Source organism: Poecilia latipinna, unplaced genomic scaffold (genome assembly GCF_001443285.1).
Source record: "Poecilia latipinna isolate Pla-1442-1.1 unplaced genomic scaffold, P_latipinna-1.0 Scaffold332, whole genome shotgun sequence".
Lineage (NCBI taxonomy): Eukaryota > Metazoa > Chordata > Actinopteri > Cyprinodontiformes > Poeciliidae > Poecilia > Poecilia latipinna.
Window position 1 is genome coordinate 138,653 of NW_015112948.1, and position 18,203 is coordinate 156,855.

At 36.1% G+C, this 18,203-nt stretch overlaps 1 protein-coding gene across 4 annotated transcripts in view; it reads left to right on the plus strand.

Annotated features, from left to right (window-relative positions):
• msraa (methionine sulfoxide reductase Aa) overlaps positions 1-18,203 on the plus strand; it is a 37,115-nt gene that overhangs the window by 12,398 nt on the left and 6,514 nt on the right. For 2 of the 4 annotated variants that reach the window (XM_015035361.1, XM_015035364.1), the window contains exons 2-6: positions 6,165-6,233; positions 6,342-6,461; positions 11,359-11,463; positions 12,861-12,967; positions 14,261-14,485. In XM_015035361.1, coding sequence (XP_014890847.1) covers positions 6,165-6,233; positions 6,342-6,461; positions 11,359-11,463; positions 12,861-12,967; positions 14,261-14,470 — 611 coding nt within the window. In that variant the 3' untranslated portion in view covers positions 14,471-14,485. Of the gene's footprint in view, positions 1-6,164; positions 6,234-6,341; positions 6,462-11,358; positions 11,464-12,860; positions 12,968-14,260; positions 14,486-18,203 lie in introns of those variants that run through there. The other 2 variants (XM_015035363.1, XM_015035362.1) reach the window with 1 other exon arrangement.

Sequence of the window (18,203 nt, forward strand, 5' to 3'; positions counted from 1 at the left end):
GCAGAAAAAAGGGGAGAGAGTGTGAGGGGGGTGGGTTGGTGGGGGGGGGGGGGGGGGGGGGGGTACAGATGTCACCATGGATAAAGGCCTGCTCTCTGATCAGGCTTATTATTGTGACAGGATTCAGGGTGCTGGGAAAGAAAGAGACTGGGAGGCATCCTAGTTAGTTCCACACACACATACACACGCGCACACGCACATATACACACACACAGACGCACACACACTTTGTAGCTAAAATGAAGTGGCTTACTGTTTGATGTGAAGTGTCCTGAAATGCTTTCTAACCTCTTTCTCTGCTCTTCACAACCAAATAAAAGCAAATTAGTTGCCAGCACAAACTGGGCTCTTACAGCTGAAATCAGTTTAGGAAACATGACATGGAGCAAACGTCTGATACAGTCTGCTTCGTCCTGTTGGAGTGACAACTAATGCATCAGCCGGGAAATATAAAATATGTTACTGCTTTTCTTTTTACTGTTACAACCTTGTAAATGTCTCCTGTTATTGTCTAAAGGAGTGTTGTAGACATGAGCTGCGCAGTATTTAGAAACAAGAAAGATACATGAATTATTTTTGATTAACAACAAGCAATGCTTTTATTTCCTGGATGTCTTAGGATTACTACAGGTAAATACTTCTATCAATGCATCTTAAAGGATTGTCAAAATAACAGATACTTCGATATAGTGAGTACTAAAAAATACATTCAATGATACTCATTTTGGTTGAAATCCATAAAAAAAAAGAAAAAAAAAACATACATCCTCTTTAGTACAGCAGAGTACTAGAGCCATACGAAGAAAAAATAAATAAAAAATATAAAATTGTGGTAATAAAGTCACTAAATTATGAGAATAAATTTGTACCAGAATAAAGTCAAAATAATACCAGAATAACGTAAAACCTTCTGTTTCTTCAAGAAATGTTGCCAGTTTTGAAAATGGTATCAAGTTGGAAATGTTGGCATTACGACAACAATACACTGCAAAAACTCAAAATCTCACAAAGTAACTTTAGTTTCTAGTACAAATATCTCACTATGCTTGAAATAAGACAAAACTATCTTACAAGAAACTGTTCAGCAAGATGTAGGAGATTGTTTTATGTCAATAACTCCTAAATGTTAACAAAAACATTATTATTTCCACTGGTAGATTATTTAACTCAAGACATTTTTCCCATCTTATAAGTGAAATAATCTACTGTCTGTACTAGAAATTAGACCAAAAATTACATGGTAAGATTTTGTGTTTTTGCAGTGCAGTAGCTAATGCTAAAAAAATAAAACAGAAATCAGCTTTTCTTTATAGTATAAAGAATTTAGTTTTTTTTTATGATGCATTGATATAAGAAAGAAGAACACAGACCCAGAGACTGTATTGAAAACTAGATTTCTGTTTCTGCAGCCTGGTGTTGCTCGTCATGTTTTAGTTTTATTTAATCATAAATCTGCAGTCTGTTTTTAAAGACTGACCTCATTCTCTGAGGAATTTCTTGGTCTGGCGTTCTGCTCTGTTTGTCTGTTCTTCCCATATTAATGTGGTTTCATCCAAAAAAATGAATTTAAAAAGGCTCATGCTGTTATTGAAGTGGACTGTTTAAGTACTACATATGTGCTAAAATTAGTCTGATGTTTCCTCCAGAGACTTTAATTGATTGCAGTAGTTGATTATGGCTCAGATTGACCCGACTAGCATGAATGGTTTTCACTTAAAAGAGACCAACTTGATCACTTTTGTTTCAAACCATAGTGATCTATGATACCTATTTTCATATAAATATATATTTCAAGCTACAGCTTTAAGTACAACAGAGTGTTAAAGCCATACTAAGAAAAGCTTGAAAAATAAAATTACGAGAATATACTTGTATGTGAATAAAGTCATAATATTACAACAATAAAAATAAAGTTGTATGTCAATGTCAAATTGATTTATATTGCACTTTTCAAAACAGGTTAAACTGCACCAAAGAGCTGTACAGAGACGATAACACAGTAGAATAAGTGGATGAAAAGAAAAATAATTAGAATTAAAAAAATAAAAATAGAACATCAACTGAAATTTACAGTATAGGGCCTCAATTAAATGCCAACGAATAAAAATAAGTTTTAAAAAGCGACTTAAAATGATCCAGACAAGAATAAAGTCGCAATTGTATGGGAATAGTTGTAATTTGAGAATAAAGTCATACCAGAATAAATTCATAACATTATGAGAACAAAGTTGTAATAATAAGAGAATAAATTCAAATTACTTTATTGATCCCAAAGATAAATTAAATGCATAACACTGAGTTAAATAAATTAATAAATTATAATTTTTGAGAATAAAGACATATCACGAGACTAAAGTTATGAGAATAAACTCGCACAAGAATAAAGTCATATTATGAGAATAAAGTCGTAAGTAAGGCGATTATAAAAAAATAAAGTTGAAATGATATGAGAATAATATACCAATAAAGTTGTAATATGACTTTATTCTTGTAATCTTATGACTTTATCATCGTAATTTTACTTTTTTTTTTTTTTTACATTTTCTTAGCATGGCTCAATACTACATTGTATTTATTGTGTCTGCATGTTACTTTTCTGTGAGGATGCACAGGTCAAATAAATCAAATCTTCATACCAGAAAGTAAAAAGAATGCATTCATTGTGGTTGATTAATCATTTTGTTTGTTCAGGAAATCAACAATCATAAAGAAAATCTTTAAGAGACGCAAAATCAGTTTAAACCAACAACAAAACCCCCCGAATCTTTTCACTCGTTTGTTGCCACTTATTTGAACAAGTCCTAACGACTGAAGGTGTGTTCTTGGACTCTTCATCTGAGGAAGATGTTTACATTTGAAGTACATCGGCTGCACAGCAGGACAGATATAATAAGCAGCTGATCTGTATCTTCTGCTGCTTCTTTGTAGTTTCTGTCACACACTCAGCGAGCTGTTAAACTCATTAGTATTCTGTCTGGACTTATTTTTTTCCTACTGACATTTACATTTAAATTGTTTATCTGTGTGTGTGTGTGTGTGTGTGTGTGTGTGTCCTGTAATGAACATGCCTTTGCAGTTCCCTGAAGGCAGCCATTACCAACACACACACACACACACACACGGACAGAGGATAATGTGAGCGGAGGAGGGAGGAAAAACGAGGCTGAGGATCCGTCTCGGGATTTTAAATCTCCATTTAAAATCATTAAGATTTGAGGGATGTGGAAGAATGCTGTGTGTGTTGTTCATCAACCTTTATTTCTTTTCTACATTTAGTTTGCATGTTTTATTTTGGAGCTTTCCTGCAGGATTTGTAGCATCTGAAAACTGGGGCATCGCTGACTTTGTTCTGGTGTCTTTGGTGCTTCTGCGGTTGAAAATAAAGTCAGTTTTGCAGGAGGAGCTGGTTGCTTTGTTCCTTTTGGGAAATGTTAGCTTAATTTAGTTATTATGTTTCTTTTACTGTGGCTGTCAAAAATAACGCAAGAAAAGACCCCAGCAATTCTACAGCGCCTGGAAGAAGTATTCGGATGTTTTATATTTTTATTGCTTTTACTAATCAATCATGATAACAAAATTGACTTTTTGGACGAAAAATATTGTCACAGTCAAAACTGGTTTTCACAAAATACTTACAATTACATATTTAAAAAGAAATATGTAACATAAAATAGAAAATAGATCATTGCTATGACAGCGTATTGGAGTCGTTGTAGATAAAAAAATAAAGAATGGTGGTAAATTTCCGCCAAAAAATGTCAGAAATTTTAAATTCATCTCAAAAATTTCTTAGAAAAAAAAAGGAAATTTTTGAAATTGAAAAGTCAAAATATGCTTGGAAAAAAAACTCAGATATTTTTAGACTCATCTCTGAAATTTTGTAGAAATTTGCGACTTTTGAAATTAGTTGAAAATTAGGTCACTCCAGAATATTTAGCTGGATGCTTCAGGTCACTGTGCAGCTGGAAAATAAATGTAAAGTTAATCTCCATTCTACTCTTTGAGACTTCTTGCACCAATTGGATGGACCTCTGTTGAATTAGGTCAGTCATTCTAAAGGAGATATCTATTTCAGTCGTTACATATTTGTACCTAATTGTCATTATTTTGTTGAAATTAGTTTTCATTTCAATATCAATGTATTTAGTTTATTTTTTAATATCCAAATTATGTTGATCATGATTGATTTTTAAAAGACATAAATGGGTAAAATATCCAAAAGGTTGAATACTTTTTATATGAAGTATGTATTTGTCATGTTGTTATTATTGTTTGTTAGGCTAAGAAATTTTATATTTTAAAGCTGCGTTATGTAATTTATAAATGAGAAAACAGACAGTTTTCTCTGTCATTAGCACATTTAGCTGCACGTACACAAACTTGATTGACAGCGCTAAGACCCTCCTCCTGGTTGTTTTTGGTGTATTTCTTCAAAAATGGGAAGGAGGTGGAGGAGATTAGTCCTTTCACGGATTATCTGTCTCATAACAAATGATCATGACATGGTGACAGTTTTAAAAAATATGTGAAAAGACATTTTTTTAAAGGTGGAGTTTTCAGAAAGAAACACACATGAATTTTGCATGTATGGATGCTGTTCTGAAAAAAACAGCAGTGGCTTCAGGAACATGAATAATCCTCTCTAAAGAGGCTGAGATGTTTTCCCTGCAGCAGCTGAAACGTTCCCTGTGCAGAATACAGAGCATCCCAATCCTCCACAAGGAAAGGCTCCCCATGTAATCAGACTAAACTCACTGACTCAGATGCAGATGATGCGTGTTTGCAAAACTTGAGAATGCTGAGAGCAGAACAGAAACCTCAAGCTGATTATCACTCGGCGTGTGTGTTGCTGATTGCTTGGCAGCACCCGTTCTCATGCTTTTGTCTATCAGCATGCTGCCCTCATGACAATTATGCATCTATGCATGAAGACGCTGAATGTGTGTGTGTGGATCCAGATGTTTGCTTCATTTTTATTCTCTTCCATCACTCCAATTTTTTTTGAATCCGTCTTCCTCCCCCTCAGTAAACCATCTGCACACACGCGCAGCCTGCAGCAAGCCGGAGTTAATGCGCGCTGGCTCAGCCAGGTGGCTGCATGGCCTCGTATTCGTCCTCATGCACCTCTGGCTCGCCGCTGATTGGACTGAGCGCAGCTGCTCTGAAAATCTGCAAACCCTCTTTAACTGGGTCACAGTGTGTACTCTCAGCTTTTAGGTAGACTTTGTGCCGCGTTCTGGGTTTCTCTGTACGTTCTCGATTAATGAACATGTCCGTCTTTAGTGAGGATGAAGCTGAACATTTATGCATCAAAACATTTGAAAGGGAACAATTATGGGGAACAAACTTGAATATTTTGTGAATTTACATGCTTTCAGACTACATTTTCAGAGTTTCTATAACCCTTTTACTCTTGTATTCTGTATTTATGGAAGAATAATATGGTGTAATAAGAACAACAAAAAATTCCCATTTAAACCAATTAAACCAGTGGACTCATTAGTTGCAGTTTCATTAAAAATGTTCGTAAAACTTTGTCTCCTGTTGAAATAGCACAATTTCACAATTGTGGCATTTCAGTTAAATAAGAAACTCAAAATCACACTGGAATAAGTTGCTCTTGCGATAAGTCATCAAAACACATGCTGCACGTCATACTCCTACCATTTCTTATCATTTTCTTCGTATTTTCTGCCAGTAGTAACATCCAGTTGTTGATTAGATGCAAAAAAAAATAGGTTTATTGAAATTGGTGTTAAAATATTTTATTATCTTCTTAAAGGATTTCAAAAGGTAATTTAAACCTGACAATAGAGAAGAATTGGGACATATATTCTAATTTATAGAATTTGACTGTAATATCAGACTGAGATGGTTATTGATTATGTGTCTGTTGCTGCGTGTGTTTTCAATCATTATCATGTTTTTTTTTTTTTTTAAACCCTGTAGTTTTCAGTTTATTGGCAGATGCAACCAAACTTTCTAAGTGTTCAGGATGCCATTCACTCTAACATGTCTCCCAAGGCTTTTGGAAAAAAATGTGTGGTTTTCCAGTCATTCTGTCTTGTTTTGTAATTTGGTGGAGTTGAAGAAAACAGGTGGAACATTTGCTAAATTCATTTTTTATTGTTAATAACTTCAATATTTTGTCCCTTTTCGTGCAGCCAAACATGATGTGAATGGAAACAGGACTATTCCGCCCTTTCCAGAGGGGACACAGATGGTGATGTTTGGTAAGTGTCAAAATACACACCAGATGATTCCTGCTATATAGGAAATAATGAATTTAAAACAGGAGAAAAGATGTGATATATAAATGTCTCCATTCTGCTTTCTGTAAGGCATGGGCTGCTTCTGGGGAGCAGAGAGGAAGTTTTGGAGACAGAAGGGAGTTTACTCCACCCAAGTGGGCTACTCTGGCGGCTACACGCCGAACGCCACGTACGAGGAAGTGTGCACAGGTAGCCTCTGCATACCAACACACACACACACACACATGCATGTGTTTTCTACTGACTGTTAATAAACTGTGGAAAACAGGACAGAAACAGAGGAGCGCCTCATTTCCCTCAGGCCCCATTAAACCGGGGCATGGATAAGGCAGCTATTGATGCCTGACCGCTCTGAGCAGCGACTATTTCTGTGTGTGTGATGTGTGTCCAGACCCCCCAGTGGCTCTTCCACTCCGCCAGCACACAGTAAATCCATCATTAGCCCCGCATCACCACCTGTCTGTTGCTGTCTCACTCGGTTTTATTTTGTCAAACTGTTTATGAGGTTATCTTTATTAGATGATGATGAGAAATCGGAAATAAAAACTGCAACTATATGATTTTAAAACACAAGGACTAAAAAATGTTTTTTAGATATTTGTTAAAACTTTCACCAAGTTGTGTCAGTTTATGAGACAGATAATGTATGAAAAGAGCTGCAATTGCCATCTGAAGAAATGCCTGCTCCCGATTAAAAACAACCAGTCAGAGCCAGGAGGAGGGTCTTAGCGCTGTCAATCAATCTTACCAACAAACTGCTAAATGTGCTAATGGTGGAGAAACAACAGGAAAACTGTTTATCTGCCATACCCTGTGGCCATGCTAGCTAGCCTTAGCATGGCCTTACTGATTGACTGCACTAAGACCCGCCTCCTGGCTCTGATTGGTTGTTTTTAGTTTGCACTGGGAGAAGAAAGGAAAAAAAATCACAGATTATTTGTCTCATTCTGTCACAATGTAGTGACCATTTTAACAAATATTATTTTTTATTTTTTTTAATAAAAGTTACAATTTGCAGCTTTGAATGCACAAGTCTGAATTTATTGTTGACTTTAGCAACTTCTGGCAGGGTCAAAGTAATTTCTGCAGTGTTAGAAATGCCCATCATAAATATGTTCTTCCATCTTCCTGTCACACTGCTGATAATAAACATAACTGCTGATAAAATGCTGAACATATTCAATACACAGTTTGAAGGTTACAGACTAAACTGCAAAAGTTTGAAAGTTGTTCTTTATTTTCCTCAATTCTTGTCTAACATTTGGATATATGGTGTAAAAGTGAACTTGAATGCATTTGAAATGCTTGAAGGAACAAGTTGAGCGCTTGACTTATCGGCTTTGGAGGGTTATTGGAGGAGAGGAAATCCCACGTATGAATTTGTGAGTCATGTTTAGAGTCACGGTTGGCTGTGTTACTCATGTAGATGTTTTCTTCCCCGGACAAATCGAGGAGATTTGTTTTGTTTTTAAATCATATTTCTTGTGTGTTTGGCTCCTTCTTCATTATTTCCTATCAGAAAGTTACTGTAGCATTTCATAGTTTGCATGTTGTTGACAGTTTAGATATAAATAGGAGCTGGTTTGAAGTCTTATTGGAGCGTTTTTAATTAGCTGTGTCTTTGCTGAAAGAGGCCACTTGGCTGAATAAAGTGCTCCTCCAGCCTAAACATATTCAGGAAAGACAACACCTGAATATTCACTGTTGGTTAAATATTTGCTTTCAAATCAGCTTAGGTCCAATTTGTGATGATTAGATTTGCATATTTTTACTCTGTTTTGAGAAGAAGTACCTGTTTGTAGATTTAAAAACTCCCACGCTGTTCAGTTCTCCTCTCACGCTGAGTCTTATTATTTTGTGTCTCATTTATTGACAGCTTTCTTCATACATTTGATTTGAAATATTTTTACATTTTTTCTAACTGATCTTTCTTAGAGTTAATCCTTTGTTTAAATTTTTTTCAGTTTCAAATCTTTTATTGTTTTCCTGTTTTTAGTTTCAGTTTCAAAATTTTCTGTTTCAAATCGTTTTTTAAGTTTAGATTTTTTAGCATCAAATATTCTTTTTTCTTTCAACTTTTTGAGTTTCAAATATTTTTTCAGTTATAAAAAATGTTTCAAATATCATTTTCAATTTTATTTTTATTTCAATTTCAAATCTTTTTTTATTTTTTATGTTATTTTTCTTTCAACATTTTTCATTTTCAAACCACTTTTTTGTTTCCATTCTTTTTATAAATTTTTTGCTTATGTGTATTTTTTTTCATTGATGTTATGGAAACAGTCACAATAATGCTGGTTTCCACTGCACAAGGCTGAGGTTGTTTTTTTTTTTTTTTTCTTTTTGCATGCATATCTTAAGTAGCAAATGTTTTTTGTTTGTTTTTTTATTCATGTCAGAGGAACAAATGCTTGAGAACGGTTGTGTGCATACATGCAAACTTTCAGGAGAATCCCTGGTTGTACGTACTGTTCCCTACTTTGGGTCATTCCAGGCATATTTTTGTGTCAAGAAGGTCACTTATCATTTTGAAGACTGAAATAAACAGTCAAAAATAATTAGAAATTAACTGGAGAACATTCTAGCTACATGCAGGCTACATGATGCATCAACAGTAATTTTAAAATCATTTTCTCAAACCAACATTACCTTCTGAGTAAATGGTGATTAAAGCACAAAAACACAAGTTTGAAGCCATTTATCCTTTTAATTTAAAGCTGTTTTACTTCATATTTGCATCAAAGTATCAAGAAACCTTTTTTGTCTTCATGAAGTTGCACATAACTTTACTCCGCTTCTTTAGACCAGTTATTATTGATTTAGCTCCAGGATGGCAAAGCACCTGGATTTGAGCAGCTCTTCTGCTAAACAGTTTGAGGCTTTGAAAGGGATGAGAGTTAAGTCGCATTCTGCTGCTGGTGTTAGGTTTCCTCTGGGACTCATTTATGTTGTTTCCAAAACTGAGAGAAATAAAAACAGTACGCAGACCGTGTGAAAAAAGACAGTATGTGCAATTTTTAGTATGCAGTCAAATTAGAGGTGCAAAATGTGAAGAAAAATACCACAAATGATGGTGATGTTGGCCACTTTCTCGGTTTACATTGTCTTTTTCATGCTGCAAACAGTGAAGCTTATTTTCTGGCACAAAAGGCTTTAAAACTTCTCCAGAATTAAAAAATTTGTCCGCTTGGTAATCCAACACGTTCACCTGACTGCTTCATTCTGAGTAACAGCCTGATTATGAGATCATTTGGCTTCTGGATGTACATTTCCTACCAGCTGCCGCTTTATTTTCTGCTCCGATTCCAATCTTTACTGTATTTCCCATCCAGTCCGAGATGAATTTATTCCTGCGAGATTGGCCTGGTGAGACATTAATTTAATGCGGACCGCTGCTTTGTCTCTGTTCGCCAATATCTGCCGTAGGAATCCATAACTCCTGATATTAAAAAAGTAATAAGGCAGAGAAAGACATAGGAGTGGAGGTGGAATGAGAGACGTGGAGAAGATGAGGTGTCACGTAATGGGTCACACTCATTACCAGCGCCAGCTGCTGTTTGACTCGCAGCAGAGGGAATCTTTCTTCTGCAGAAAATCAGTTTTGGACCAGCCTGGCCTTTCAAGGACACCTGATGTATATTGTGTCTGTCTTGTGTAAATCTGCTCTTTTTTTAAGGTTGTGCATCTAAAAAAAAGAAATCCTAAAGCTCTGAAGCATTAAGGCTTCCGCTATGAAGGCATGTTAAGGATTATATGATTCAGTCACTTTATGCCACAAAAACATAAAACAACCAAATCAAAAGATTATTTTCAGTACTTTCTGCCAATGATCAATACCTGCTGAAAGGGTTTGATTTGATTTTGTTTTGCAATTGTAGCAAAAAGAGGATCATCAAACAGTCTTAAAGTTAAATTATATCAAGTTTTTATCAAGGCAGCTCAAAGTCGTAAAAACATCATACAGTCACCATTACATTTTGTCAAATGTCATCTTCAAAATCTTCAATAAACATGAAATATGTTGATCAACGTTTCAGTTCTGATCAAACAAAAGCAGCTCTAAACAATCGGGTCTTTAAAGGGTCAGTATTTCAGACGTTTTTCAGTTTTCTGGAAGTTTGTTCCAGATTTGTGGAGTATAGAAGCTGAATGCTGCTTCTCCTCGTTTGGTTCTGGTCCAGACAGAACCAGACTTCTCTGATTGACTGCAGAGAAATCTGTTTGGGTTTGGAGTCAGAACTGGGATGTGATGTGATGCACTGAGCGGTGGGCAGCATGAACCTAAAGTTTTATCACGCTATTTTGTGCTACTAATGTAATAATGATAAAAAGGGCAATAAGAAGTATTGATTAGGATACTTTAAGTTGTATCTTCATGCTAAAGCAATCACAGCCTCACAAACACAAATATGCTCTTGAAAAACATTTGCTTCTTTAGGACACCAGTCTTATAAAAAAGTGTGATCTGTATCACTAAGCTGCACTCACTAAATGCATTTAATCATCTTTTCAATGTGGAACAAAAGTGGGGGGAAATTGTAAAATGTAACAATCCAAACAATAGAGACAGTTTTGAGGGTTTTTAAACGTCTTTAATTAGAATCTATTGGAGTAATAATAAATCTAAATTCCTATAAAACATTTATAATGATAAATGGTAAACAATGCGATAAATGCCCATCTCTAGAATGTGCTTCAGTGTTTCATAATTTCATAATTATAATTTCCAGCCATTATTTATGTCCTGATTTACCGGGTCTGGTGCAGAATTATGATGCATGTCTCACATCTATGAAGTAAAAACTGGGTAAAATGTGACATGATGGATTCGTATCCGATTAATTTCCACAATTGGAAGGGGCTCAAATCCAATTTCTTTAAGGGGGAGAAAAGATCAGAATTGGGCTGATTTGACTGCCATGAACATCAGAAATACGTGAAGCATAAATCTGATTTGGGTCACTTTTGCTGTGTGAACGTTGCCCAATTGTTTGTTGGTTTGAGTAGCTTTTTTTCCTTAATAGATGAAAAATGATTTTGCATTTACTTATTTTTAGGTTCTAACGTTCATGGTTGTATTTCGCAGGCAGAACTGGACACACTGAGGTGGTGCGAGTTGTTTACCATCCAGAGAAGATCAGCTTCAACAGCCTGCTGAAGGTTTTCTGGGAAAGTCACGATCCAACTCAAGGTAAACGCAACATTCGTCACTAAACCCTGGAACTAGAACAGGAGGGGTTTTATTTTTGACTTTCTGTTGGATGTGGGCAATATGGACTTAAGGCTGCAGCTTGTAACTTTTATAAAAAATGTACATATTTATTAAAACTGTCACCATGTTGTGACAGTGTAATATGAGACAGACGATGTGTGAAAACACATCTCCATTTCCTCTTTGAGCTGTTACTGCTGTCTGAAGAAATGCATCAAAAACAACCAATCAGAACCAGGAGGAGGGTCTTGGTGCTGTCAATCACCTCATGAACACGCTGCTAAATGTTCTAATGGCGGAGAAACAACCCACCGTTTCAGGAAAACTATTTATCCGCTGTCATCGGTGGCCCTGCTAACCAGCCTGTTACATTTTTTTTGGTAACTGTGTGACTGTGACCAAGCAGCATCCATGACTACACAGATACAACTAGACTTGTCACAATATGCAATAAATCAATTAAACCCTTCATAATTTAAAGCAAACTCAATAATTTCTATTTGCATGATTTATCGTTTCTCTCTACCAAAAACAGGATGTTTTATGTTTTCATTCTGGTGATTTGTTCTCAACTAGCCCTTAATTTGAAGAACAGTTTTGTTTCTAGAAACTTCATGATTCATTTTATTTGTTGTTTCTGTCGTTTTATTTATTTATTTTGGATATTTAAAATGCTTTCAAGTTCCAGGGTGAAATGTTCATCAGAGTTTAAAGTTTATTGATTTTTGAGAACGTGTTCTTGCATTATTATGCCATTTCCAATATTTTACTTAAAAATTGTGTCAAAACAGCAATATTATTGCTAACAACAATAACGTCTGGGACTATTCCCAGTCCCATTTGTAATGCGTTTCTTTACGACACGAGTCATACAAAGAACTGTGATTTGTACCACTGTATTTTCAAATTTATTGATATTTATTTATGCTTTCCTTGAACAAATAGTGGAAAACAGTAAAACTATCAATCCTGACAGTAAGAACAATTTGGGGCGTTTAAACGTCATTAATTGTAATTTATTGTGACGACGACACGTCAATCCCCACTCCTAGTTTCTGCTTGCTACATACTGCTACATATGATCAATATACCTATCATTTTAAAACCTGTTCCTACGTTCGACTGATTAATAGAGCAGCGCATATGTGAGCCAGCCTTAGAAAGCTTGAAACATTGAGGCTGACAGACTGACAAGCCGACAGTGAAACGATGACATGATCAGTCATGAAAAAACAGCTTTCGGTTCTGCCAAGACAGAAGAAGACAGGTTATATTTTTGGAAATGCTGTCAGTTGTCGTTTGCCAAGAACCGAAGACAAAGACGCCACGCTGCCATCGAGATCCTCGTTTTAAAAAACAAACATGTGTCTTTTCAGGAATGCGTCAGGGGAACGATGTCGGGACAACGTACCGCTCTGCCATCTACGCCTACACTCAGCAGCAGCTTGAGGAAGCGCTGGCCTCCAAGGATCAGTACCAGAAGGTGAACAGATCCACCAGTCTTTGTTATTTGAACAATTTGTGCACGAAAGCATTTTGACTTTAAAGGGATCCACCATTAATTGAACATGTTGGCCTAAATAAGTTGTAATTTTCCTTTTAACTTACAAAATGCTGTTACAGCAAACGTCATAATTACTTCAAAAATGTTCTTATATACTTCACTCATGGAGGTGGCCATGTTTTCACCTGATGGGTTGATGATCCATTCTGTACTGGAATCTACAGAGTAAACACAGGAAGGCTGACTTTACCAGAGTTGTTGTTTATCATTCTGCATTTGATCGGTGTAATTTTAGATAGTTCTACACTGCATTGCTGTTGGCTGTAATTAAAAATAAAAAAAGTGAGGTGAGTCTGGATCACGTCCCATATTATTAAAATAAGAAGAGCACGGTCACAAAAAGCCAAACACAATTTCCAAAGCACCAATTGGTGCTCTCAACATTTCTCTCCAGAAGACTTTAAGTCATTTGTACGAGCAAAACTGATGAAGGCTCTAACAGGTGACCGTTACCTTTACAAGCTTAAAATGAATGCGGTACCAACAGTTTTTATCCACAAAGCAGCCAAACCCCACTGCTGCCAGAGCGAAAAACACTGGGACAAACATCAGACAGGCAGCGCAGGAAAGTCTTTGAAATGCTAACGCAAGTTATGCCTCTGCTGCCGGTACTGAATGTGAAACCACAGACCAACATCAGACCCTAAGCTGTTACTGGACTGGACACAGAACAATTGAAGTGCTTACCGGATCACACAGTCCAACCAGAGGTACATGTCATTCATTGTTTAATTTATGAAGCTGAAGGCAACAGCAAAATACCAGGAGCTTCTTCGGCCAACTCCTTCCTCCTCCTCTGATAGTTTCTCCTCATCTTGATTATTCATATCTCTTGATTTCTCTTTATCTTGATTTCTACATTCCCATCGATTTCAATGTACTCCAGTTCAATTTGAAGAGGCTTAAACTGTTAGCTGGACAGAGCTAGTGCAATCTGACTGAGCATACATGATTTACCCAGAATGCATTGCAGCAACATGGCGAAGTCCGTGTGACAAATTTTTATTAAGATTTAGAAAACCTAAGCAGCCTAGAGTATTATTATTGTATTGTTTTAACATATAAAATACATATATCTCAAATAAAGTCTATTGTTACAACTAAATATGGATCCCTTTAAAGAATCTGGAGAAAAGCCAAACTGCGTATGAGACAGCTGGGAAGTTTGTAGAGGACAGAGAGTTTTTTTCTTTTTTTTTTTTTTTTCGTCAGGGTCAGTGGGAAGAGGAGGACAAGATCAGGGGTCGGGCAGATGGATTGCAATTAGAGTTTTATTTAAAGGCGAAACTGAGATGCTGCAGAGCAGGCAGTCAAAAGGAAACCAATACACAAAGCGAAATGGGCCTGGCAGAGCGGTTCACTGAGACAAAAGAGATGATCCAATGTAACTCTGAAGAGAAAACAACCAAAAGAGCTAAATAACCCCAACAATAACCACAAAACAACCTTCACCAGGGACAAATGCAACAGAAAAACCTGCAAACACAAAAATGCTGCAATCACAGAAAATAGAAGCAAAAGGCAAAATACTGCATATAGCAAGAACAACAGCAAGTGTGAAACTTTGCTCCACAAAAGTCCTACATGCCACTAGGGGAGTGTTTCTCAAACTTTTTCAGGCCAAGGACCACTTACCTATTTAACAAACAGTCACGGACCGCAGTCACACAACATTTTAATATATACAACCTGAAATGAAAATATTAGTAACTCATTCATTGTCTTTGTTCCTCCAAATGAGGAGGGTGGTGCTGTTTGGTAAACGTGACTGGCCATAATTGGGGCGTTTTGAGTTATTTACAGATTCTGAAAATGTGGAAGGTTTCCAGCGATAGAAAGCAAATCAAAAAAGTTTGTTAATACAAGAGGCATAATTTAGAAGCATAATAAATAAATAATAGATTTGAGTTGCGTTAGCAAAAACAAACATTTTCTTTCAGATAGCCCAACATAAATTATTTTACTTTAGGTGTTAAGATGCAGTGAGTCAGCGTGGGGTGCAGCGCTGTTCACTGCCCTGTCACCGGCATGCCCCACCACTGGTGAAAATAAAATGATTTACATTGGACATGTGGCACGTCATGTATTGTAATAGTACTCAAAAACAACAGTTCTGCAACTCACCCTGAAAAGCTTCCCACTGGTATCTTCAGCTGTTCTTTTTAGTGACCCAGTCATAAGCCATTTATCCACTAATATTTTTAAACGCAATCTTTTGCTAAGTTAACTCTTCGAGCTCGTGTCAAATAGTTTGTTTGCATGCAGTACATTGCGGACCACTAGGGGGCGCCTGTGGACCACCACTGGTCCGGGGACCACAGTTTAAGAAAGACTGCACTGGGTTACCCATGTTAAATGAGCTGCTGCTGTTCTATATTATTATTAAAGATGTTAAGTAAAAGTCTCACATAAGTTTAGGCATTAAAATCCAGAAATGAATTCATCTCCAAGGAGAACATGCTGAGCAAAGTTTCTTCTGTGTTGTATGCTCCCTTTGTCTGACACAGACTTAAACATTTGGCATTTTGACTTTTCTGTGTTCACTTTCCTCGTTATCCTCCCCGGCGCCCGCTGGCTGCTGTGCAGGGGGGCGGGGATTAAAAACAGAGCTCATTAAAATCTCTGCTCACTTCAGATAACTGTATGCACATTTGCAGCGCGTTGCCTCAGTTTTATTGCTGTTTGCTGAGGTCAGATCTAATCTGGTGATTTTCTTTTTTTTTTTTTTACCCTTTTGTTAAATATTTACCATTCCTAGCCGCTCATCTGACTCAGAGTTTTGACCCATTTTCACTGAAATCAGGCTGTTTTTGTTGCTTTTCTGCTATTAAACAACTGAAAGTATCAATTTTTATATATATTTTTTTGTAATTTTCCAACTTTTCTGAACCAAAACCCCTTTTAAACATTTTTTAAACCCTAGTATCAGGCATGCTTTGCAGTCTTCACCTGTCACTCCTAATGACCTGAATTTTAATAGTTTTGGGTTTTTCATTAAGTTTTACTTTTTGTTTGTCCAGTTCTGTTAGTTTTTCAAGTGCATTTGCTAATTTAGTTAAATATTGTTTAGTTTTAGTTACATTTGTATTAATTGTAGTAATAGTTTTAGTTTTTTCATACTTTGTTTTATTTTTAGGTGCAGAATTCAAAATGGTATTATGTTGTGATTATATATATGTTGGTTAATGAATATTTTTACTTTTCCTACAAGACTAAGTATCATAATTTGCTGACAGCTGACGTAGAAAAATTCATTTCACATCAGAAGAGAAGGCTTAAAAATAGATTTGTAAACACAAAAACTATATCTATAATTTTAGTATGTTTTAGTTATTTTTATAAACACCAAACATAGTTCCATTTAATTATAATTTTCCCCATTAACAACCATTTTTATTTGTTTCAGATAATAAAATTGTTTTCTCAACTTCAGTTTTGGTTATTTCATCAGTTTTAGTTAACTGTGACTCACATTGTTTATTAATAATTGCTCCATAATGGTTTCTGTCTTTGTAAATCAGTAGTTAGCGTTATCAGGATTCAGTCTGAGAAATGAAACAAAATTTGCCGACAGCTGGAGTAAACGTTTTGTTTGTGGAGAAAAACATCTATTCCACATCACTTCTAAAGTTCTAAATAGATGAGATTCATAAACACAAAAATGAGGAATATTATTTCCATAATTTCAGCATGTTTTATAAATGTTGTTTAGTTGTAGTTTTTCCCCATTAATTAGTTTTTATGTATTTCAGTTACTGAAAATGATTTATCGCCTTCAGTTTTTATCACTTTGTTAGTTTCAGTTAACTATACGAAGCACATTGTTCTTTAAAAATCAGTATTTTGCGAATGTTTTCATCTTTGTCAGGATTCACATCAGCTTGACTTCACTTCCCAGCATCCCTTTCTGCTCTCCGGACCCGCTCCCCTCATCAGAACCGTTCCTTTTATTTCTGCTTGTACATGCAGCTCGTATACGTCCGAACGCTTTTAAAGTCCACTCACACAAAAAGCCGTTCACACGCCGCCTCCCTCGTCGACTCCTCTCCTGCTGAGGCTTTTCCACCGCCATCGCACCAAAGGGCTTGTTTCCATGGAAACTGACGGGGGTAGAGGCTACTCTATTCTACTCTATTCTTTTCTAGTGTAGACTGGTCTTCATTAGTCCTTTTTTTTCTCTCCTTCTCCTCACCCTGTTTGGCCTTCCTTTTCTTTTTGAAACCTTTTCTTTTTCCTTTTCAGCGATATCTGTCTGAAAAAGGATTTTCTGTTATTGCTGGGCTTTTTGGGGTTGTCCCATTGCTTTCAGCTGGTTTGAGGCCTTTTATGTTTAGAATGAATAGAAAACAAAGTCAGCCGACAGGAAGGTGGGACGAAAACGGTAAGCAGATCTATGAACAGCAACCCAGAGGAGAGATAGAAGGATGAGGGTGAACACGCGGAGAGGTGAGGAGTGGAGATTCAAAAGGTTAATTAACAGAGATGGTAGAGATTGTTGTGACTCTAACTGCTTCAATACAAAACTGTGCCGAAGTGAAATTGTTAAAGCTTTAATCCTTTTGAAGGTCAGGCTCTTTTAAGGGACGTTGCACGTATTGATTTCCTTCAGCAGCTTGTTTTCCACAAGCACTTCAAGTTTTAAAATATATAAAAAATAATCTTTGGTTTGTCGCAGGGATGAAGAAGTGAAGAAAAAGCTCAAAAGTGCAAAACATTTACCTGGAAATCAGACTTATTACATCCTGAGTTATAATGTTCTGTTTTTGTCTAAAATAAATATATTTTCAGACATTTGAGTTGTTTAACAATAAACATGATAAACCTGAACTCCCACCTCTTAATGGTGGTATATTAGGGCCATGAATGGTAAAAAAATAGAGTAAATTTCTACTAAAAATTCAGATATTTTTAATTTATTCTCAGAAAGAATCATACCACACTGAAATTTCTGAATTTGAAAAGTAAAAAAATTCCTAGAAAAATGTTTTTATTAAAAAAACTGTGCCGTTACCTAGCAACCCAAGCTGAGCTCCAGCACATTTGGTTTTACTGCTGCATGCGTCGTACAATGGCTGCTGGAAGGGAAAAGTCTTTTGTAGTTGACTTACCATCCATTCTTGTCGGTTGTACAGGAGGCTCCACTTCTGCTTTTCAA